At 40.1% G+C, this 25,189-nt stretch overlaps 1 protein-coding gene across 5 annotated transcripts in view; it reads left to right on the forward strand.

Moving 5' to 3' along the window:
- Positions 1-2,373: 2,373 nt before the first annotated feature.
- csnk1a1 (casein kinase 1, alpha 1) overlaps positions 2,374-25,189 on the forward strand; it is a 56,007-nt gene continuing 33,191 nt past the window's right edge. For 3 of the 5 annotated variants that reach the window (XM_061979643.2, XM_061979640.2, XM_061979642.2), the window contains exons 1-2: positions 2,374-3,087; positions 3,295-3,401. In XM_061979643.2, the coding sequence (XP_061835627.1) occupies positions 2,965-3,087; positions 3,295-3,401 (230 nt within the window). In that variant the 5' untranslated portion in view covers positions 2,374-2,964. The remainder of the gene's footprint in view (positions 3,088-3,294; positions 3,402-25,189) is intronic. The other 2 variants (XM_061979641.2, XM_061979644.2) reach the window with 2 other exon arrangements.

Below are 25,189 nucleotides of genomic sequence, written 5' to 3' on the forward strand. Positions count from 1 at the left end.
CATGTCTATATATATATATATATATATATATATGTATATATATATATATATGATGTTGGGCAGCACAGTGAAACAGGGGTTAGTGCATGTGCCTGACAATACGTGGAGTTTGCATGTTCTCCCCGTGACTGCGTGGGTTCCCTCCGGGTACTCTGGCTTCCTCCCACCTCCAAAGACATGCACCTGGGGATAGGTTGATTGGCAACACTAAATTGGCCCTAGTGTGTGAATGTGAGTGTGAATGTTGTCTGTCTGTCTGTCTGTCTGTGTTGGCCCTGTGATGAGGTGGCGACTTTTCCGGGGTGTACACCGCCTTCCGCCCGAATGCAGCTGAGACAGGCTCCAGCACCCCAACCCCCGACACCGAAAGGGACAAGCGGTAGCAAATGGATGGATATATGATGTTTATGGTCTGTACTGGCCGCAGCAGTACTCAGTTGGAATACAATTCTCCACTTATCAAACAAACAGAAGAAGTCTGAAGCTAAAGTCATAGAAAAGTTTCTGAAGCACAAAAATTATGACTAAAGTGGTGACACTGAATTTTCATTTGCAATCAAATCTTGTTGACAGTTTATTTAAGAAACATATATATTATTGTTATTTTATTAATTTAAGCTCCGCATAATTATGCATTTATTTTTCATCATCCATCCATCCATTTTCTACTGCTTATTCCCTTTTGGGGTCACGGGGGGCGCTGGAGCCTATCTCAGCTACAATCGGGCGGAAGGCGGGGTACACCCTGGACAAGTCGCCACCTCATCGCAGGGCCAACACAGATAGACAGACAACATTCACACTCACATTCACACACTAGGGCCAATTTAGTGTTGCCAATCAACCTATCCCCAGGTGCATGTCTTTGGAGGTGGGAGGAAGCCAGAGTACCCGGAGGGAACCCACGCAGTCACGGGGAGAACATGCAAACTCCACACAGAAAGATCCGGAGCCTGGGATTGAACCCCAGACTACTCAGCAACTTCGTATTGTGAGGCAGACGCACTAACCCCTCCTCCACCGTGCTGCCCTTATTTTTCATCAGTTTTTATGAATCCTTTCTTTTGCAGTACAGGTGAAACTCAGATGAAAGTCCATTAATTTCAGCAATTCAACTTCAAATGTGAAACTAATGTGTGATATAAATGCATTGCCTACAAAGTAAAAATATGTCAAGCTTTTATTTGTTACAATTTTGATGATCGCGGTACTCCGGCTTTCTCCCACCTCCAAAGACATGCACCTGGGGATAGGTTGATTGGCAACACAAAATTGGCCCTAGTGTGTGAATGTGAGTGTGAATGTTGTCTGTCTATCTGTGTTGGCCCTGCGATGAGATGGCGACTTGTCCAGGGTGTACCCCGCCTTCCGCCCGATTGTAGCTGAGATAGGCTCCAGCGCCCCCCGTGACCCCAAAAGGGAATAAGCGGTAGAAAATGGATGGATGGATGATGAAAAATAAATGCATAATTATGCGGAGCTTAAATTAATAAAATAACAATAATATATATGTTTCTTAAATAAACTGTCAACAAGATTTGATTGCAAATTTCTACCGCCCCCCGCGGTAGAAAATGGATGGATGGAATCTTCAGTTGCATATTGTAAGCCTATGTTATATGTTAGTTGTCCCTTGTAAATCTAATTGCTGGTATAAACAAAACTTTGCTCCACATCCTTTTATTTTGAGTTTCACCTTTATATTTGATTAGTGTTTATTTTTTTAACCAGCCTGATCTAAGCCTTGACAATAATCAATTGTGATTAACACAGGGTTTCATATCGTTCGACAAAGTTGTAAACTGTAAGTAGGTTTGATATAATTATTAATACGATTAAAATCAAGAGTAATATTACGAATTCAGTGTTAAAGTTGGTCCCAGGCCCTTTTGTAGTGAAAAAGTTAGGCCCCGAGTTCAAAAAGGTTAAAAACCCTGCTATCCAGGATATAACAATTAGTGGTCGTTGTGTTCATGATTGTAGTAACAGTATATGAACACTAGGTGGTAACATTTGCCTAGTAAATACTATTCAACCAGACACTATAACACTTGAACTATTCGTGAGCGTTCGTTTTTGTATTGAAACCGCATATGTGTAATGTAAATATTATTTTTTTAAATGGTTGTTTTTTACAGTCTGAAGTTTTAATTCGTGGATGTCCACGATTAGTTGTACAATATCAATGCAAAGTTCCCTTCACATTTCATTCGTCTGCGTTAATATAAACATTCCAATCCTTATAGTCGTGCATAATTATGCTTGAATACAAAAATAATTATACATCTTAAAAAATGCGTGCACAAACTACAGTAACTCTAATTGACAGCCACCGTGAGATAAAAGTCCATATTTCCGACAGTCCCTGAAGGGCCCATGCGCTATCACACCATAGCAATTCGTCTCCAACCGTAAACAGCTGAGAGAAAGGGTAGAGAAGACAAAATGGCGGAGTGAATGGGTTGCGCTGTGGCAAGCGGTTGCGACCCTCGAAGATAGTCCATTGGATATTTAGGACCGAAATGTTTGGATAGAAAAGCGATATCGCCAGGAACGTAATTATATTGGCGTTTCAGCCATACGTTTTTTTTAGGTCGTTTCTCCCCGCGACGATCCTCGCGATAGCATTTAGCTGTAACTGGCTGGTCGTACAAGGCCGCAACATCTTTCAGATTTACATCGAATTGTATGTCGTTACTGCCACGTCATACAGTATTTCTTAAAGGAATTCGTGTTTCAACGAACATCTTTTGGGAATGGTAGCGTAAAAAAAGTCAACGCACTGATATTTTTTTCCATCCGGCGCATTACGTTAGCCGTAGTTTTTTTTTTTTTTTAAGTAGCTAACAGTGGTCGATAGCCACCAACGCCAGCTGACTCGGGGCCACCTTTATGTTTCGCCGCTGCCCATAAAACACAATTCCCTGAAGTGAATCTTGCGGCGATTGTCATCTGGTGGATATTATGGCGAGCAGCAGCGGCTCTAAAGCCGAATTTATCGTCGGTGGGAAATACAAGCTTGTCCGAAAAATTGGATCGGGGTCTTTCGGTGACATATATTTGGCCATCAACGTCACAAATGGAGAGGTAATATTCTTAATATTTGTCCATCCCTATTTGTCAACACAGTTGATTTTAACAAACACATGTATTCTTTAAGGTTACTTTACTCAGTCCTGCGTTTGTATTTTGATTATCCTACGCATGAACCTTGCTGTATAAAACGAACGCTTTAACGTATGACATGTAATGATCAGACATGTAACTGTCACCTGTTTGGTGTGTTATGTTTAGGAGGTAGCAGTCAAACTGGAGTCCCAGAAAGCCAGGCATCCACAGTTGTTATACGAAAGTAAGCTGTATAAAATACTACAAGGTGGTGTCGGCATTCCACATATACGGTAAGGGCCTTCTTGTTACCTTGTATTGTCATTGTACTGTTAAAGTCGATTATTGCGTGTACTTTGTCTATAGTATACATGAACTGTAGTTGTATTAGGCTGTCGTAAGATCACCTTAAGGCTAATCAACTGTGCTAACAATGTCGCTTCCAATACCACCGTGTTACTTCACAATATACATCTCGTTGTCGTTCGGAGTTCTGTTACTAATGTTCCGCACTCATATTGTGTTCATTTATCGTCAACGACAGTTGTTGCGGGTGAGGAAAAGGTTGCTCTGTGTGCAAATGGCCGCTCCTCTTTTGTTGTATTCTCAACATGTCTTCCACGGCTCGGAGTAGAAAATGGCGGCCAAGCACTGTAGGGGAAAATAAGAACTTGAGCCTGTCGTGGAGTGGTTTAACTGCGCCAGAATGAGCCGATTTGTTTTTGTTTTTCATTTTAGATGGATGATGCAAACTGTTGAATTCACACTTGATTAACGGTGCGCAAGTTGTTAGTTTCAGGGACATTTTTAAAGTTGAAATGACTTCTTGTTGCTAACATCATTTGAGCTTGTATTAAGTACATATTCTTGGAGGTTAGTACTAGACTTTAATGAGTCCATGAGTGAAGTACACTATAGTGTGTGATATTGTGTGCAGAACCTCTTATAAAAACGTCAGTGTGATTTAATCTCCTAGAAAGCATTGAATGTTGCCTTAATCCAGTGGTCCCCAACCTTTTTTTGCACCACGGACCGGTTTAATATAGGCATTATTTTCAGGGACCGGCTCTCCACTTGTCCCAGATAAATACAGCAAAAATAAGTGCATGAAAAATAAAACTCACTATAACACTGAATTAGTGGGAGCCCTGGGCTTGTTTCTGTGCAATGAGATCAACCTGCTGGGGACTGCAGAGGGAAATCAGCCTTTGGCTACAATCTCTCACATTTATATTTTATCCATCCATCTTCTTCCGCTTATCCGAGGTCGGGTCGAGGGGGCAGCAGCCTAAGCAGGGAAGCCCAGACTTCCCTGTCCCCAGCTACTTCTTCCAGCTCTTCCCGAGGGGTTCCCAGGTCAGCCGGGAGACATAGTCTTCCCAACGTGTCTTGAGTCTTCCCCGTGGCCTCCTACCGGTCGGACATGCCCTAAACACCTCCCTTGGGAGGCGTTCGGGTGGTATCCTGACCAGATGCCCAAACCATCTCATCTGGCTCCTCTCGATGTGGAAGAGCAGCGGCTTTACTTTGAGCTCCTCCCGGATGATAGAGCTTCTCACCCTAGCTCAAAGGGAGAGCCCCGCCACCCGGCAGAGGAAACTAATTTCGTCCGCTTGTACCTGTGATCTTGTCCTTTCGGTCATAACCCAAAGCTGATCGATACAGCGTCTGCATTACTGAAGACGCCGCACCGATCCGTCTGTCGATATCACAAACCACTCTTCCCTAACTCGTGAACTAGACTTTGAGGTACTTGAACTCCGCTACTTGGGGCAGGGTCTCCTCCCCAACCCGGAGATGGCACTCCACCCTTTTCTGGGCAAGAAGATTTATATTTTATATGTTCATTAATGTGGCGACTTATCTAGAGTGTACCTTGCCTTCCACCCGAATGCTGCTGAGATAGGCTCCAGCACTCCCCATGAACCCAAGAGGGACAAGCGGTAGAAATGGATGAATAGGTGTTCATTAATGTGCATTGTATCATGTCACAAAGTTATAACAATTGGCAACTTACTATGAGGAGTTTTATTATACATCTTTAAACAAGCTTATTGGTGTGTCTAGTGGGACAGGCGAAATTTATGTCAGAGAAAATCTAGTCATTTACAAATTATTTAATGTTTCTGTGCGGGCCAGGACCACTGCCTTAATCGATTTTGACGTCTCAATTGTTGACTGCGTCTAATATCTTTAACATTTAGATTCAGATCAGATTTAAATATAAGATTGTGTACACGTTTATGTAAAATACTTAATAAATAAAGGTATATTTGACAAACTGTACCTGTAGATTTGTCATGACTAGGTATGTAACAATTACCGGTATTGATGATCAAACCATGGTAAAACTCTGCACGGTCAGTGTTATCGTTTCAAATTTTAATTATCATAAAATTGTGATTCACATTTCTATTTCCTGAAGAAGCAAGCTACCGTGCTGATTGCTTGCTCGCCATTAGCAGCGCTGGTGGCTAGCTAGCTAAACTTGTACAAACACATTGCTGTGTGAGCAACTGAGCGCACCTGCTTTGGTTTACTCATTAAGAAAAAAGGTTGGTTAAAAGATTTCAGTGTGTGGAGAAGTATTTTCTGAGCATGTGATAACCCGTGATCACAATTATAATGATATACCAGCAGCAGTATCTTCAAGTATGGCAAAGGGCTGGTCGTCCAGCACCATCATTTCCACGATGAAATCACAGAACCCTTTAGGATCGTCTCTAGCAAACTTTTTGCACTATTCAAACGTCGCGCCTTTAGGGCAGCTTTGTAGACTTTCAAAACCCCGTTGTAGCAATGCTCGTGTTTCAGATATCTGGTGAAGTTGAAATGTTTTGAAGCTCAATGTTTTTTTCCCTCCTCGTGGAATGTTTAAAGAACATTTGGCGCAAATAGCACGCAAAGTCTTCCTCTAAAACAGTGAAAGTCCCACTCGCTTGACACCATGTTTGTTTACAATGAGCTTGTGGCAGGTTTACGACAGGCATGTAGGAGAAGATGTGCGCTTTCCTTACCGTAACCCACCAACAGCACAGTGGTAATCTCACTTCATTGGAGCATTGTATATATTCTTATGGTTATCAGATCATTTTTAATGTCATCAGATATATTGGTGTGACATAGGGCTGGGCAATGTGGCAAAACATTATTAAATATTATTTTCATATCACTGATTTTGAAGAATTACTTTGTTTTTACCCTGCCAGTTTTAAAGCATCTGTACTAAAAACCAAAACTATAGATTTGTTTTTAATAACATACTGATTAAATGCTGCAAATTAAACAATATAAGAACACAGAAAAATATTTAAACTTTTTACTCAACATAGAACAAATAACACAGTGAAGTATTGTTACACTTCTGAGTGTTGTGCAGTGTTTATTTTGGAGATAATGAAGACATTTTGAAAGGTAAACAACAATTTTCCAATTTTTAGGAGGCATATGCTCTTCATGTCATTGCTACTTGTAAATGTGTATCGTATTTAATAACAAGGCAGGTTGGCTGCACCGTAACAGCTAAACTGCTAATGCTGTGAATGCTGGCAGCAGCAGAAAGCATTTACACGCTCTCCATATATTTACTTTGGTGGTACTATGGCTCAACTACGACTCTACTCTTTGGTTAACGTCATCCTTATTGTAGCCAAGGGTGCACAGAATTCATTCTAGGTACAAACTGCTCACCTCACGTTGTACTGTTGGCTCGGTGTTTAAGTTTTTCTTCAAGACGCTTCTGTGTAGCGAACTGGATGGAACAGTGTTGCTTGGCTGCTACTTCTTCTACGGCCATGGTTTTTGGTGGCCTTCATGCTTTGCAACACCTGGCTTCCTGTCATGCAACTACACAATCAGTCCTGTATTTGAAGGGAATGGTGTATTAGAGAGAGAATTACAAGGGGAGGAAAATATAATAATCTACGTAGCAGTTTCCCGTCTGTTAAAAGGTCTAAAATTTGGTTTAACTTTTTTTTCTGTGAATCCCCCAGCCCTAGGTAGTACTTTTACAGGTCCTTAAACATATCTTCCACATCACATTTTTCAACCTCAGGGCACCGACGCACAACAAATGTTCAGTTAACTTTATTAAAGAACTCCAAGTCACAGCTGACATTTATTTCACTGCCCTTAACTGCGTGTTTAGCTTCAAGCTCACGCTCATTCTGTTTACTTCTTATAACCGGAAGTGGATCAGGAAAAGGTTGACTCTGATTGGCTGTTGTCACGAACATTGCCACCATGTGTGTCCGACGGGGAAGCGCGCATATTCACGGAGACAAAAGTGTATACACGGGTGATAAAACCTGTTGGAATTGTACCATTTGTTATCATAAGATTGGTAATAAAAGTAAAAAATAGTGTCAGACATTTGGGGGCTACAATATATATATACTATATTACTTTAATTTGTTTTCACGTGAAAAAAAAGACTTATTTTCAAGGTGTGGCGGTAATAAAAATGCTGTGGCGGGTTGTCACAGCAGGACAGGGGACAACATATACGGACCGGGCAGGGGACAACATATACGGGAAAGATCAATGATTGGTTGGTTTACGTATAAGAACATCCATGATTGGTTGGTTTACTATGATGAGTCACGATTTGTTTAAAAGTGGGGCAAAACATTAGGGACAGGTCAAACAGAGGCAAGATAGGGCGGGGCATGGAACCAGGAAGGGAGAACACAACAGACATCCCAAATGACGATGAGAGTCGCAGAAGAGAAAAGATAATTTTCAAGCGACATGTAGCACAGAAACATTTAGTAGCAATATGAAATTTTTTAAATATCACAATTTCAATATTGACACTCAAACAAGGTACACATGTGCATTCATACATACAGACACAATGCCATCATAAGGCCTACTGTAACGCTCAAACACAGAAAACATCCCTTAACTGCTAGCGCTGTTGCGAACGTGGGCTGGGTGATACGGATCCAAACTCATATCTGATATAGTTTGGCCCATAAACTAACCCATAAATGGAAATATCCGTTGACCATGACATGCCCTGACTTAAAATTTTGGGGACTGATAGGGATCCCAAATACACAAAAACGATTACCAACAAGTAAAAAAGTAGGTTTTGCATAATAGGATCCCCATTTAAGAGGCGTTTTGAGATAAGAAAGAAAAAAAGCCTTGAAAATAATATAAGAAAAGTCAAATATAATCTCCAATCTTCTTTTAAAAAAAACATAAAAGAACAAAATGTAAAATAAAGTGCCCTGGTTTAAGAGGACATGTTTAAACGTTAGCAGCAACATAAAAATAATTGACTTTTAACAATGGTGTTTTTATAGGTAAACATTATTATAGGACATACACAGGGGCGCCGTTAGGGATTTTGGGCCCCATGAAAAGAATCTTTACAGGGCCCCCAACACAGTGTCATTATTTTTTCTGTATTATAATTTCATCATCATTAGGGGCCTCTCTGGGCCCCCCTCCATCATGGGCCCCTAGAATCCGTCTCCTTTACCCCCCCTTTTCGGCGCCCCTGGACATACACACAAATATTTAACCCAGGAACACCAACCTGCCAATTGCTTCATGATGCTGTGTGACAAGCTGTGTTCTGAAAATTACTTTTAAACGTAATGTATTATGGTTACTTGTTACTAGCGATTATTTTGATAGTCGATTAGTCAGCAATTATCCTAATGATTAGTTGACTAATCAGCTAATAAAGAGTACATGTATTTATTGGCTCTAATTTTTCCATGAACTTTTAAATGCAGCTTAAGTATGTTGAGGCATGGTGCTTACAAACAACAAATATGATTAATTCATTCATAAATAATTATATTGTTACTGTGCTGCTCATTCAGCTGTCACACAAATGAAAACGACTAAAATATTGTCTACTTTACGACCCCGAAAAGGACAAGCGTTAGAAAATGGGTGGATAGATGGAAAACAAACAGAAAAACACAAAATCTAACTTCCTCAAAAAGAAAAGCATTTTGTGATGTTTAAAAAGCTGCACAGTGGTATATTGACTGATTAATAAAACTCTTGGCAGTTTTTGCACTCTAATAGACTCAATGTGTAGAATTGTTTTTGAATAATTCTTAAAATGTTGGCTATTTAATGGATTGTATGTTTACTCTTATGATACCTCTGCATTGGTGCCTGTCTGTCTCTCTTTGTGTGTTTGTGAGCGGTTGTGCCCGCGCGGTTCGTGTTTGTTAAAGTGCCTTTGTTTTCGGCAATGCAAATTGACACTGCATTAAAACATACTTGAATTGATGTAGACAAAGTTTAGCTGGCTGACTTTGGCTAAAATAATAGTTATTTTTCACACAACTTCGTCTCATTATTGCTAGCTGGTTAGCAAGGTAGAAGCTAACACTCTTATTACCAAAGTTGAAACCGCATCTTCCCTCCAAATGTCCGACATTATGCCCCCACTTTAAATGCTCGCATATCACAGATGTACTGCCATAAAAACAAGGTCCACTTTGCAAAATTATCAGGGTATTCTTGTTTTTAAACAAGAAAAAGAGGGAATCTCCTCAAACTTTACATGTTATCACCGGCGTTGTTTTTGCGTGCGACCCACTTTCACCCAGAAAAAAACACGAGTGATGACGTCATGACTATTGTCGACAAATATAATTGGCGGCGTCAAATTTTATTGTCGACAATGTTGATTAAACAAACAAGTATATGAATTACTAATGGAATTAATCTTTAATAAATTGAATAAATTACTAGGGAAAGTAATTAAGTTACTTAAAAAAAAAAAATCAAATATCTGGCATAATGCAGTTGAGATAAGTCTCATATGAGAGCATTGTGTGTGTGCGCCTTTTACTGTTGCCTAGTGACGTGTGACGTCAGCGAGTCTGAATTTGAGCTGTTTTGTTAGCTTAGCAGGCTAGCAGCGGTTGTTTGTCGGCTCTGATAGCAGTTTTTTTTTATCTTGCACTCGTTTGTTACCTCTGCTTAATAGATTGACTGTGCTTCAATGGCTGTATGTTCTTGCCAACAAAAAGGGTATTATTTGAATGGAAAGTTTGTCACTTCCATCATTGACTTGTTAAATTTTCCCTCCGACCTTTTGTAGGTACTAGCGCGCAGTGCAGTTTGTCAAGGTGGTGAACTTTTTTTTTTTTTTACTGACCAGTTCCCCCAACTAATACCTTGTTTCTTCCGTGATGGGAAGGCTGAGTCAATGTGAATGTGTAAACTATGAGGAGCGGGGCTCACCTCTCCCCAAAAAATTGACCGTCGATGATATGATTAAGACGCACGGGATTGTCCAGGAGTGGAGACAGCATGTCTGCAATGTAGACGTACTGTAATATATCCTAGATATATACCAGAGGACATAGATCTCAGGCATGTGATTTTTCTGTCGATAGACGGAAATCCGTCTTTTTTTTTACCTCCCTGTAAAAATATAAAAACATATTTTCTGTTTTTCTTTGTTTTTTCCAACCTACGAGTGTGTTAAAATATTGATCCGTCTCTTTGCCATACCTGCCAACAGCTACGATTTTCCCGTAATGAGTACGGTTTTTGATAATCCAGTGGTCAAAACTACGGTTTTCCATTTAAAATGATTAACTTAGAAATCGAAGCTACTTTACTATGATGAGTCACGATTGGTTAAAATTAGGGCAAAACATTACGGACAGGCCAATCAGAGGCAAGATAGAGCGGGTCATCGAACCGGGAAGGGAAATCCCAACGGACACGCACATCCCAAATGACGACGAGAGAGTTGGAGAAGAGAAGAGGGAATATTCAAGCGGGCGTATTATATATAAAAAAACTGATGAGGTGAAGCGATGAGGTGGTGACTTGTCCAGGGTGTACCCCGCCTACCGCCCGAATGCAGCTGAGATAGGCTATAGCACCCCCCGCGACCCTGAAAGGGACACGCGGTAGAAAATGGATGGATGTGATGACTTTTGCTACAGTATAGCCTGTCTAAATGCTAAATTTAATTTTCATTGGTGTCTTAGAACAAGACAGTAGCTGACATTTTGTTAATTATTTCTACTGTTTATATTTTGACATTGAATAGTTGAATCATTTTGAAACAAACAGCATGACTGCAAGATATTTGTTATTTCATGCTTTAAAATCAAAAATGGCTATTCATATTAAGAAAGTAAGCTAATAGAATACACAATGTTTGTATTCTTTATGATTTTTGCATTTGGAGCAGTTAGAAGTGGAGAGGGAGTCGAAGAGACAGAAATTGGCTATAAAATCCAAGGCAGAATCCACTAAAGCAGAAACAAAAGAAAATGCAAGCTGCTCAGAAATTGGCCAGGTAGGCTCATGTCAGAGCCAATAAAGCAAAACTGCCAAAGTAATGTGTGAATGAACCAAAGTAATGTGTAAATGTAAATAACTAAATGAACCATCTGTGGCTGTGAAGTGAATCTTAGTAAGGTTGTAAATACTGTATAGAGTAGGATAACCCATGTGGTTCCTGTAGATGTGAACACAAGTTGTAATTACTGTACTTACTAAATAACATAGTGACTGAAACATACATAGTGATTAATTTGGATAAATGGGGTATGTATTTATGTAACTCTTTTCATAAGTTTTCAATTCTTTAAACACTGAACAACCTTTAAATGGTGCTTCTTTTTGCAAATTTTTGCATGTTCAATTGCTGAAAAACCAGGAGCATCGGGGGTTTTCTCCCCTTGTCCCCCCACCTGCGGCCCCCAGATCCCCGGCTTATTTTTATTTGTAGTCTTTTTCATTAAGTTCATATCACATGTCTGAGATCTACAGAATGTGCAAATATTAAGACTGGCAGCATTTAAAGAGAGAAAAGCTCACTGCAGTGCGAAGCAAGTCAGACGTCAGCCTCGGTGCAGCTCTGGCTGTTTGTCGCATTCCAGGAGCGACAGAAGTAAAGAGTCTCTAAACACAAGTTCAGTCTTCGATAACACCAGAAAAATATGTTAGATTTGTTGCTTGTTGTTTTTAATCAAGAAAAAGTCACAAAGAATTGGAGAATTCTCTAGAAACTTGAAAATCTTACAAAGTACATTGTAAAATAAGCAGCAACAATTACAAAATAGAACGAAACGAAAAAATGTTAACTAATTAACACATATTTGTTTTTAAATGTACGGTAGTAAAAAAAAATGGGCTTCCGAAACCCGATGTTGTTATGACATAAGCAATACAAACAGGATTGATGGAGACGTACTGTAATATATCCTAGATATATTGTTGTGCAAATTATATGATTGTGTCATGTTGACCATGCCTCTAGCCACGCCTCCCACCACCACAGGTACCTTGGCCACCTGGGGGAAATCCTGTGCTGTGATCTACTGAGCTAATGCGTGATATGAATGATATAAATTTGGCCGGTGATAAAGTTTTTAATACTATCGTCGTCTTGTGATAATGCATTTTGATGTTTCGGTTAGCAAAATCTATTTTAAGTCAATAGTGCGCAAATAATAGGCTATATGTAATTAATAGGCTATACGTAATATATGAATATACATTTTAATTTCGAAGAAATATCGATTGTTAAAGGAATGGAATTTACGCTGTGGTGTATTTGCTTACATGTGAGTTGAAAAATAAAGTACTCGTAGATCCACGTTGATGTCCATGTCTCCTCTACTAAACAGCCATTAAAAGCCCCCACCTCTAACAATTATACAGAATGATGGTTTGCTGTAATGCCGCTAGCTTAATGCTAAAGTACAATGGACCAGCTCGTTAACAGGCTATTGAAAATTAATATGCCAAATATAAGGTGATATGTCGTTATCGCCAGAGGCTGGGATATATATTGTTATATAGTTTCTAGGACATATCGCCCATACCTATTGTCGTCATCCACAGGAATCGATTCGAGAATCTTTGCCAGTTTTGCAAACGAGAACATGTCAGTTACGGGTGCTATTTCTGTATTTAACGCATAAATAAGGCGCAGCGTATTTTTGGGCGCAGGTATGGTTAAACATACATAATCATGCATGGACGATGTTTTAAAAAGGCAGCAGGAACAAAGCTGAGTTCGGTTGTACTTTATTGAAGTATTTATCAATGTACTCACATTATTTTTTTGATCAATCCTCATCCACAAATCGATCAAAGTCCTCATCTTCTGTGTCCGAAATGAACAGCTGGGTAAGTTCTCCATCAAACACACCAGATTCCCTCTCCTCATTTTCAAAGTCAGTCTCGTTGTCCAATAGCATAGCAAGCCAGCACAACAGTAAAAGCCGACTTCTCTTGCCCCGTTGTGTGTATCGATTCTCTACCGTGCTGGTCCCATTCTTCTCCACAGTGTGCTTCACCGGGATGTCGAAAGTGAACTGCACCTCGTCCATGTTGGTGATGTGTTTGTAGGCAATTATTTTATTTACAACGCACAGAGCAGCACTATATGCTCACTGGGGGCGTGCCTTTAGCGTCCTCTCTCACCTGAAACCTTCACCCTATAACGGCCGCATGCTGTCCTCAGTCACGTCCACTTTTCCTCCATATAAACAGCGTGCCGGCCCAGTCATATAACATACAGTATATGGCTTTTGGAACTCAGTGCACACACAACGACCTATCTGGATTCGATAAGAGGATTCGATAATGGGCTCGAACTCGATAATTTCTTAATAAACATCATCCCTACCAATATGTAGAAAAAAATAAACTGAAGGACTTACTAGATCTAGGCTGGACGATATATTGTTGCACAAATTATTACCGATAAATATTATTGTCAGCTTTATTTTGAGACCAAATTTAAGCACTTAAGTAACCATTAGGCCCTTTTCCATCGAAGGTTCAGGAGCCTTTGGTTCCTGGAACCTCTGATTCTTCGATCTATAGGTTCCTATAGAAGTGCGGTTTGTTGTTTTCACCGCATTTCACAGTTCAGGGTAGTTTATACAAATCAGGCTGACGTATGTACGAGTGGTTTAGTATATTTCTATACTGATATCATGGTAATAGACAATATTAGGTCACAGTTCTTTTACTAAAAATTAAGTAATTTAAATACAAAGTCTGTAAATGAAGAATTCAGGAGGGTCAGGCGATTTCTTATTGTCCATTTCGGCTGTAAATAACAATATATAAATAAAAATGTCACTGTTTATCTCACACCGACAACACGAACACATCGGCTAAAGCATTCTGTTCACTCGGTTGAGGCTAATAACTACACAAATGGAGTGTCACTGACTACTTTTACTACATGTAATAAAGTAAATAAATAATATTTGATGTTTACCTTTGTTCCACTCGTGTGCTGCCTCCTTTTTTTTCACATTTATCAAATGGAGTCTGTGACCAATTTACTTGCAAATGTGACTAAAAATAGACCTTTTGTGCGAAAAGGGATTTTAACCCTTCTATCGCATTTTGTTCCTAAAATAAATCCACCCAAATTTGATAAAACTAGAGTAAAATTTTCGCCCATCTGTATAGCATGTTTGAAATACATTTTAAACCTTAACCAAATGATGGATCACTCGTGCTGAGAGCAGTGTGTATTCCCCCCCATCCCACCCTATCCCACCTGCACCATGCACAGAGGGGAGCAAGGCTGCTCCTCCTAGGTCACGCACTCAATCCGACATGAATGAAACTAGATCTTCATTGAAGGAACTGGTCAGTAAAAGACGTTTTTTTCATACCTATCAGATTTCGATGAATATCACACATTTTTTTATTATTTGTACAGCGAATTGTTTCGTGCAGGACTATACCAAGTGCCACATCCCTAGTTTACTATATCTTGTAACAAACATTTCCACCATGTTTGATTGAGGTAATATATGCAAACAGCTGACAACTGTCATGTTGTTCATATTTATATTTGTGTTTACTAAAGGTGCAACGTACATGTAACCCACGCTACGGTCCGTACCTCGGTTTTAGGGCTACAGTTTTGCTTTTTCGTTATTTTGTTTTTTTTGCTTGTCATCACAAACAATCTGCAGTTAACCGTATAATTGCTGTAATGAATACTATAAGACTTTTATTTCAGGTCAACATTTACTAAACATCACTTTTAAAAGACAAATTTGTATTCTTTAATTACTTGTATTTATCAGTGCTTAGCAAACTGCAAGCAAGCGGTGACCCAAATAGTGTAGTTTTTTAAACTCAAATTCAGTATCTTATTTTGAATGAAAATACATTAAAGTGCAGTTTAAATTTGAGGCACTGTAAAATGTTTATCACCACAAAACAAGTTTAATGATTATCAGGAAGAAAATGTATCCACAAACATGTAACTCAACGTGTCTGCAGGTTTTTTTAGTACATGTTAGATCAAAGGAGTGGAATCTTTTTAGACACAGTCTGTTTAAAAAAATATTGCAATATAAAAAAGCATTTTCCGATTAAATTACTGGGTATGTTGATTCTCCAAGTCCTGACCAATACAGACGTTCTCTGCGTGCTTGCAAGTCCTCATTCAGGGCAGGATTACCAGTGAGCTGCAGAAGAGAGTGAAAACAAAATCGGTGCTCCTTCCAAATGTTTCAATTTATATGCTACGGTTAGTCATATCTATTTTGTTCTTCTGGGCTGCACTTCCAGCTGTGTGAGGGGACGAGGCACAATGCGATTGAACATTAATTACATTGTGAGGAGACTGACTTTTGAGACGGTGGAAGGAGATGGTTGTCACGGACACAAGCACACGCAAACGTACAAAATCTCACACACATTCACAGACACACACTCAGGATCACGATCAATAAAGGTGGATTGTTCCGTGCAGGATTATACCAAGCATCATTGCTTTCCTACTGTTTGCTACTGCGGTGACTTTCGCCATGTTTGATTGAGGAAATATGCTAACAGCTGATCAGCGTACCATAGGTTTGGTTGATATCAGCACTTCAGTCATCAACAATTGCATCATCTGAGAAATGGACATTGAAACAGTGTAGGTCTGACTTCGTAGGATATGTACAGCGAGCAGTGAACATAGTGAGTTCAGAAAGCATAAGAAAAAGTATATACATTTGATTATTTACAATCCGGGGAGGTGTGATGTGGAGGGGGGAGGGTGTTAGTCTAGGGTTGAGGTGGGATGTGGTGGGGGAGGGTGTTAGTCTAGGGTTGAAGTTGCCTGGGGGTGTTCTTTTAGTGCGGTTTTGAAGGAGGATAGAGATGCACTTTCTTTTACACCTGTTGGGAGTGCATTCCATATTGATGGGGCATAGAAGGAGAATGAGTTAAGACCTTTGTTAGATCAGAATCTGGGTTTAACGTGGTTAGTGGAGCTCCCCCTGGTGTTGTGGTTATGGCGGTCATTTACGTTAAGGAAGTAGTTTGACATTGTACTTCGGTATCATGGAGGTGTAGCAGATTTTATAGACTAGGCTCAGTGCAAGTTGTTTTACTCTGTCCTCCACCCTGAGCCAGCCCACTTTGGAGAATCTTCACGGTGCTTTTGTTGACCAGAGAAGAGATTCTGTAGAGAAATCTCGTTCGTTGGTTGACCTTTTTGATTACCTTGGTTGCCATTTTATCACAGGAAAGATTAGATTTCTTAAAACAAAATCTAACATGCACTTTTTAATGAATTCACCTTCTTTGAATGGCTTTCCCGCCCTAGCAACCATCTCACTCAACATGTAGCTAGCTTTGACTGCTGCATAGCTCTTTTTGCTTGCTTTGTTGACGAAGTCTTGTTGCCTCAGTAGACTGGTTTTAAAATTTGCAACCCGGTTCACTCTCTCATCTTCCTGGTATTTTGCATACTCCTCAGCATGTCTAGTTGTATAATGACATTTCAAATTGTATTCCTTGTGCACCGCAACTTTCTCTGTATCAACTACAGAAAAGAGCTATAAGGATTATTCATAAAGTAGATTACTTAGAACACACTAACATTTATTAATTCGGGTTTATTGAAATTACAGGAGCTAGTAAAGTTACATACATTATGTGTCATGTTTAAGGCTAAAAGTAAAACATTACCAGCAAATTTACAAAAAATGTTTGTCATCACTTCTGAGAATGAAGAGCATAGAAGAAAAGGTCATTTCCAACATCAGTATTCAAGGACAACTTTAAAACAAATGTGCATATCAGTGGTGGGTGTTAAACTATGGAATTCTCTTAACAATGAGATAAAAGATTGTAAAAATATATTCCAATTGAAAAAATATATAAAGACAGAACAATAAGATCATATGGACAGCCATAAGTGTTTACATTTTGCTTTATATTTATTATTTTACTTATTTTTTGCCTGGTTTTGTATTTGTTTTGTATCATCTCGTGAGGTGTATATTACTACTTTTGTTTTGTTTTTTGTTCGGTTTGTACATCATGAAGTTTTGCACTTGTGTTTTTTTGTTTGTTTTCGTTATATTTGGATGTAATTGTTGTATATGATATAATTAAGTAAGACTACGTATTGTGTTGAAGGGGGCAGAAAAATATAAGATTTTTCTTCATCCTGCTGATTCTCAGGCATTGGTGTGTAAATGTATAAATGAATAATTGAGGTATAAGTGTCTATCGATCAAAGATGCACATCAATGAAGGAGATAAATAAAAATGAAATGAAATAAGACACGTCGGGGTGCCCCTGTGCTCAATAAAGAAACATTGCATCAAAAATCGTCTGTCTGGAGCCAACGTGGGAGGGGCTCGCCGTGGAGTTTACAGTTATGGTAGCACAATTAGCCCCGAACGGGCTAACATCACGACTAACGTGTTACACGTCTGATTTGCCCAGCGACTCTCTGTCGGAGTATCAGCGCTGGGGTCCAGTGCACCACAGTTTTGTATTGTCGCTCGGTCCTTCGGCGGAGTGCTTTGGAAGCTACCGGACCGCTTGTGTTCCCCGCCAAGACTGTTTACAACGGGGGCGGGAGCGAGCAGGCGGGCGAGCAAGGGAGGGAGGGAGGAAGAGCGTGTGCGGGTGTAGTGGAAAAGCGGCAAAATGTTTCTCTGCTTGGATCACGCAAGTGACATCGATGCATACTTGCCAACCTTGAGACCTCCGAATTCGGGAGATGGGGGGGGGGGGGGGGGGGGGTTGGGGTGTGTGTGTGGGGGGCTGGGGGGTTGAGGTGGGCGGGGTTGGGGGTAGCGGGGGTGTTTTGTAGCCCGGAAGAGTTAGTGCTGCAAAGGATTCTGGGTATTTGTTCTGGTGTGTTTGTTGTGTTTAGGTGCGGATGTTCTCCCGAAATGTGTTTGTCATTCTTGTTTGCTGTGGGTTCACAGTGTGGCGCATATTTGTAACAGTGTTTAAAAAAATAATAAAATATGACCACCCTCAGTGTGACATGTATGTCTTGCAATAACTTGCGTGTGTCAGCAGAAGCCTCATACAACATGTGTCTGGCCCGGCATGCTGTTAGTATCGAGTAAAAGATGATGCGGTGGCAGTCTCTAGAGCAGTGCCATCACGGCACACCCTCGATATTGTCGAGTGCCTTACACCACACCGTGATTGGTAGATTCCTTCAGTTCCGCACACAACACTATCAAGCGCCATTCATTTAAAACTCACGGGCCGCACTAATATTAAACTCATATTAAGGTGGGGGGGGCGCAAAATAACGTCTCGCGGACCGCAATTGGCCCACGGGCCACGCGTTTGAAACCCCTGTTTTAAAACAAGCTATTAGTGCATTTTTGCGCATGATGTCAAAACAACACTAAATTAAAGTGCACTTTTTGTACAGAACGCCACTACAATAGTTTTGTGCATGTTGTCACACAATATATTTCAATAACTGTCAAATAAAAATTAGCTGCATAATAGGAAATCAAATAGTGTATGTCCTTCGCTATGTGGTAGGTTCCTGCGGACGTTATCTCCTTCAGTTGTTGACTATTTGTTTCATACGGTGTTGATGTGGAAATGGTTGCTTGGGCATTTTGTGGGTGTGGCACCGGCCGAGATGTTGACATGTGGAGTTACAAGCACTCTTCATTCTCTAGCGGGTGACTTTTCAAATGATGCTACACTAGGGCTGGGCGATATATCGATATACTCGATATATCGCGGGTTTGTCTCTGTGCGATATAGAAAATGACTATATCGTGATATTCGAGTGTACGTTCTCACGCAGTTGCTTTTAGCTGCGGGGCATTAAACTGCATGCGTTTCTCACTCTTTCTTGTCTCTCCTTCTCACAGAGACTTAAAAGAAGCGCACCTTCTTACATACGTCACATACTGTCACGTGTGCAACGTCATACGCTCCTGCGGAGCAGACAGGTAGCGACATGGTAACGTTAGCTGTGATGCTAACAGCTAATGGTGTGGTTTGAGTGGTAATACGAGAGAAAGAAGGTGCGAATCTGGTAACAAATGGAGGAATAATTAATTAAGAAAAACAGCACGGGGTCCATCATCTGACGGTGGTTTGGCTTCAAGCGGGAATATGTCTTTACATGTCAACATCTCCGTTCGGTGCCACACCAACTAAATGCCGAAGCAACTATTTCCACAACACCGTAGGACATATACTATTTGATATGCAGATCATTTTTATGTGACACTTATTGAAATATCTTGTGTGACATCATGTTTTAAACTATTGTAGTGGAGTTCTGTACAAAAAGTGCACTTTAATTTAGTGTTTTGAAACGTCATCTTAGTGACATCATGCACAAAAGTGCACTAATAGCTTGTTTTAAAATGTCTCTGACAATCTTGCACTTCCTGTTTTGGAAATGACATGAATGTTTGTGCCACTGCTTAAAAACTGTTTAATAAATACAGTTTTGCTAAATTGACTTAGTTGTGATTTCCCTCTCTGCATGAAAGTTTAAAATGAGCATATATTAATGCAGTATGAACAAGAATGTTTTAATGTAGACACATAGAATCATCATACTGCTGTGATTATATGTATCAAGTGTTCATTCAAGGCTAAGGCAAAACATCGAGATATATATCGTGTATCGCGATATGGCCTAAAAATATTGAGATATTTAAAAAAGCCATATCGCCCAGCCCTATACCACACATTAGCAGTGGTGCTACTTTTCGTAGCAACGCTTTTGCCGCATAATTGTTAAACATATTCCTGCCATTCAAAATTGGCTGCTACATTACTAATGATTAATGTAATTATAGCTGAAAAAAATAGTACAATAGCAATAGGAGAGACTATTCATCCCTGAACACCATGGAGTTCATGTAGGCTTAATGATACAGTTACATTATTATATCAACTATCAGAGACAGCTTCAGGAAACTCTTCATTTAACATAATGTCCTTTTTTGCTGCTTCAACACAGCTCAATCAACACAGAAAAAGGTAAAATTAAATAACTTAGTTAACTATAGGTCAATAATGCTTGTCTTTCTCTCAGACAGGGCTTTTCTGTCCGTAACACACACACACACGCACACACACCGCAAAATGAGCTAACGTTACGCTAAAAGCTAATTAGCCTTCACCTCAAGGACTGCGAGCGAGCTGAACTGCCGCTTATGTTTCTAGAACGTCAACGGGTTCATAGTGATGTTACTAGTAGTTGACTGGGAGGTGTTTATTATAATTTGGGGAGAGTCCGCTGCCTTATGCTCACCTGCTAAACACCTATCTGCTAACCCCACCGCAGAAGCACTGACTCCATGCGCTCTGAATACGCACTGCTGATTGGCTGTTACATGCGCTCTGAGTACGCACTGCTGATTGGCTGTTACCGTTCGGCGTGTAACCAATCAGATGGTTCTGTGGGTGGGACAATGCTGGGTGCTGCAGAGACGTACTGACAGAGGCAGAGGCAGAAGTAAGCGGAGCAGCTTGTTAAGACGTTAGTTTAGGCGGTGGCTCTTTGTTGTTAAGGCGGCCGCCTTAACAGCTAAGCGCTGCGGGAAACCCTGGCGTTGCTGGTTTTCTTTGATTGTGCACTTTTTTTTCACCTGACTTAAAAAGACCGTTTCAAAGACGTTTTTGGGTGAAATATGCAAGTGCTGGCACGTCAGCTTGCGGTGTGTAAAATGTGTTTATTTGTGTTTTGAAGCCAATACTTACATGCAGTAGTATAGGTTTGAAGCCTGACAAAAACCACAGGTGTAGTTATGGAAATCATTAATTATGCTTATTACTTACAATTTGGGGCTTTTTTTTGTGTTTCTAGTAATTTTTCTCCTTACACTCCATAGTGTAGGGAGGTCTGCAAGCTCACTTCGCTTTCAGGGAGGTACTTCAAGTCAATCAATCAAAATTTACTTATATAGCCGTTAATCACAATTGCCTCAAAGGGCTGCGGCTGCACAAGCCACATCGACATCCTTGGCCCAGATCTCACATCAGGGCAAGAAAAAACTCAACCCAATGGGAACAACGAGAAACCTTGGAAGGGACCACAGATGTGGCACTTGTCACCCCCCCTGGGTGACAGGTGCAATAGATGCAAAGTGGATACGATTAATAATGTGAGAGTACAGTCCATAGTGGGGCCAGCAGGGGATCCTCTTGCATGTAGACACGTCGGGGCGCAGAGACGTCACTGACTGATGCATAAGGAGTAGTCCACCCCGGGTCCCAACGTAATGTGAAAGTCCAGTCCATTGAGAGGCCAGCAGGGGATCATCTTAAATGGAGACAAGTCATTAAAAAAATTTTGGGCTCTGGGAATCACTAATAAGCCAGAGATCTTTGAATGCAGATTTCTGGCCGGGACATATGGTACAATACAATCAGCAAGATGTGATGGGTTTAGACCGTTTAGTATTTTATACGTAAGTAGTAAAAGCTTAAAGTAGCATCTTCAGTACACAGGAAGCCAGTGCAGGTGAGCCACTATAGGTGTAATTAGGGGTGTAACGGTACGTGTATTTGTATTGAAACGTTTCGGTACGGTTCGGAGGTGCACCGAACGAGTTTCCACACGGACATATTAAGTAGCGTAACGTACGTTGTGTAAACAATGCACACCGAGGCACAACACACACCGAGGCACAACACACGGCATGCTGTCAGCTAACTGGCTACGATAGACTGACCATACGTCCTCTTTTCACCGGACATGTCCTCTTTTGCGGAGAAGTCAGGGCGGAGTTTCTTAAATGCCTCAAATGTCTGGGCATTTTGAGTTAGGGTTGCGTGTATTTTCAATGTACGTTCAGGGTTAAGAAGGGGTTAAAAACAAAACAAATTGTGCGCGCTGCAGCATTCGTGAGGGATGGGCAGAGAGCGAGAGAGTTATGATAAACGCGCATGCGTCGCCAGGCTCTGCTTTTTATCCATAGATTTATCAGATTACATTTTTTATTATCTATAGCAGAGGTGTCAAAAGTGTGCCTCGGAGGCCATTTGCGGCCCACAGCTAATGTTTTAAAGGCCCACGGCACATTCTAAAAATACTATTAAAATAAACAAAAACATAACAAAAGTGAAATAAAAAAGCTTAAAGGTTAAATGTAATTTAGAAAAAGTTGCAATGTTGACTAATAAAACAAAGCTGTTTTTTTTTCTTTCAAACTGTCATTGCTCAAAACATAATATTGAATCAAAATCAATGTTATTATGAATTATTGACCTATCCAAGGTTCCGATTACTTCACATCAAATATTCCACTAAGAAAAATATTTTTGGTGGAAGATTTTGCAAATTTGGTAAATAAATAACCCAAAAATTTATATTTTGTTGTTTTCTTACTGTACCAAAAATGAACTGAACCGTGACCTCTAAACCGAATTTTTGTGTACCGTTACACCCCTAGGTGTAATATGATCAAACTTTCTTGTTCTTGTCAAAAAAGTTAAAGTTAAAGTACCAATGATTGTCACACACACAGGTGTGGTGAAATTTGTCCTCTGGATTTGACCCATCCCCTTGTTCACCCCCTGGGAGGTTAGGGGAGCAGTGGGCAGCAGCGGTGCTGCGCCCGGGAATCATTTTTGGTTATTTAACCCCCAATTCCAACCCTTGATGCTGAGTGCCAAGCAGGGAGGTAATGGGTCCCATTTTTATAGTCTTTGGTATGACTCGACCAGGGTTTGAACTCACAACCTACCGATCTCAGGGCGGACACTCTAACCACTAGGCCACAGAGTAGGTAAAGTCTAGCAGCATCTTTTAATGCTAGACATAGGGAGACCTGAAAATAATGTTACAGTAATCGAGACGTAATAAATGCATGAATAATGATCTCATCGTCAGAGATAGACAAAATGGGACACATTTTAGCGATATTAAGGAGATGAAAGAAGGCTGTTTTAGTAACACTCTTAATGTGTGATTCAAATGAGAGTTGGGTCGAAGATAATACCGATGTTCTTTACCAAGTCGTTTTGTGTAATTATTTTCTTGTCAAATGTTAAAGTGGTGTTATTAATTAGGGGCCGGTGTCAAGCAGGACCGATGAGCATTTCCATTTTCTTAGCGTTAAAATGCAAAAAGTTACTGGACATCCATTGTTTAACTTCATTTTGACACGCCTCCAGGTGACTACAATCTGGCGTGTTGGTCAGCTTTAGGGCCATGTAGCGTTGTGTGTCATCAGCATAACAGTGAAAGCTAACACCGTGTTTGCGTATGAGGTCACCTAGCGGCAGCATGTAGATGCTGAAGAGTGCAGGGCCAAGAACCAAAACTCTGCACGTTACCATAACATACGCAGAGTTCACATTATGGGAGACGCACTGCATCTTGTCAGTAAGATAGGAGTTAAACCAAGAAAAGGCTAAGTTACATTTTTACACCCCTAATATGTACCGTATTTTTCGGATTATAAATCGCAGTTTTTTTCATAGTTTGGCCGTGGGTGCGACGTATACTCCGGAGCGACTTGTGTGTGAAATTATTAACACATTACCGTAAAATATCAAATGATATAATTTATCTCATTTGCGTAAGAGATGAAGCAAATGACAGCAATCGTCACACACACGTCAGCAATCGTCACTCACACGTCAACCAATAAGAATTCGGCGGGGGAGGGTCATGGCAGAAGTGCATTGTGGGTAGTGGGATGCTATATGCTATATGCTACTGCCATAGCTATTAAAATGGATCACATCAACATTGGCGGTAACTTATAAAAACTGAGAAGGACTGAATAAAAATGGCACCGAAAAGGAAATCATATACTGCAGATTACAAGCTGGACGTAGTGAAATATGCAGCAGAGAACGGCAATCGAGCAGCAGAAAGAAAGGACATACCAGAGGCGACACCGGAGAGGAAGATTTCATGGGATTTAGCGATCGGGAGTGACAGATTGTTTGGTAAACGTATAGCATGTTCTATATGTTATAGTTATTTGAATGACTCTTGCCATGATGTGTTGCTTTAACATACCAGGCACGTTCTCAGTTGGTTATTTGTGCGTCATATGGCGTACACTTATTCAGCCTGTTGTTCACTATTCTTTATTTATTTTAAATTGCCTTTCCAAATGTCTATTCTTGGTGTTGGATTTTATCAAATACATTTCCCCCAAAAATGCGACTTATACTCTAGTGCGACGTATATATGTTTTTTTCCTTCTTTATTGTGCATTTTCGGCTGGTGCGACGTATACTCCGGAGCGACTTATAGTCAGAAAAATACGGTATGTGTTAGGGTTGTCCCGATAACAATATTTGGTTCCGGTAGCAAAATATATTTCGATATTATTCTAAATAAAGGGGACCATAAAAAATGTCACTATAGGCTTTATTTGAACCAAAAAATTATGGTACATTTAACATTTGTTTCTTTTTGCGATCAAAGAACAATTTTGGTCTTAAATAAAATTGTGAACACACTAACAACTTGTCTTTTAGTAGTAAGCAAACAAAGACTCATAATTTGGTTGCTGACGTATGCAGTAACATATTGTCATTTGTCATTTTATTATTTTGTCAAAATTATGATGGAAGAGCGGTGGAAAATGGATTATTGATCTACTTGCTCATTTACTCTGATTTTTTGTTTTAACATGTTCAATCTACACTTCTGTTAAAATGTAATAAACACATTGTCTTCTGTTGTGTGGATGCTTTACATTAGTTTTGGATGATACCACAAATTTGGGTATCGACTTGATACCAAGTAGTTACAGGGTTATACATTGGTCATATTTATTAAAGTCCTCATGTGTCCAGGGACATATTTCTTGAGTTCAAAAACATAATGTACAT

The sequence above is a fragment of the Nerophis lumbriciformis genome, linkage group LG19 (assembly GCF_033978685.3).
Source record: "Nerophis lumbriciformis linkage group LG19, RoL_Nlum_v2.1, whole genome shotgun sequence".
Taxonomy (NCBI): domain Eukaryota; kingdom Metazoa; phylum Chordata; class Actinopteri; order Syngnathiformes; family Syngnathidae; genus Nerophis; species Nerophis lumbriciformis.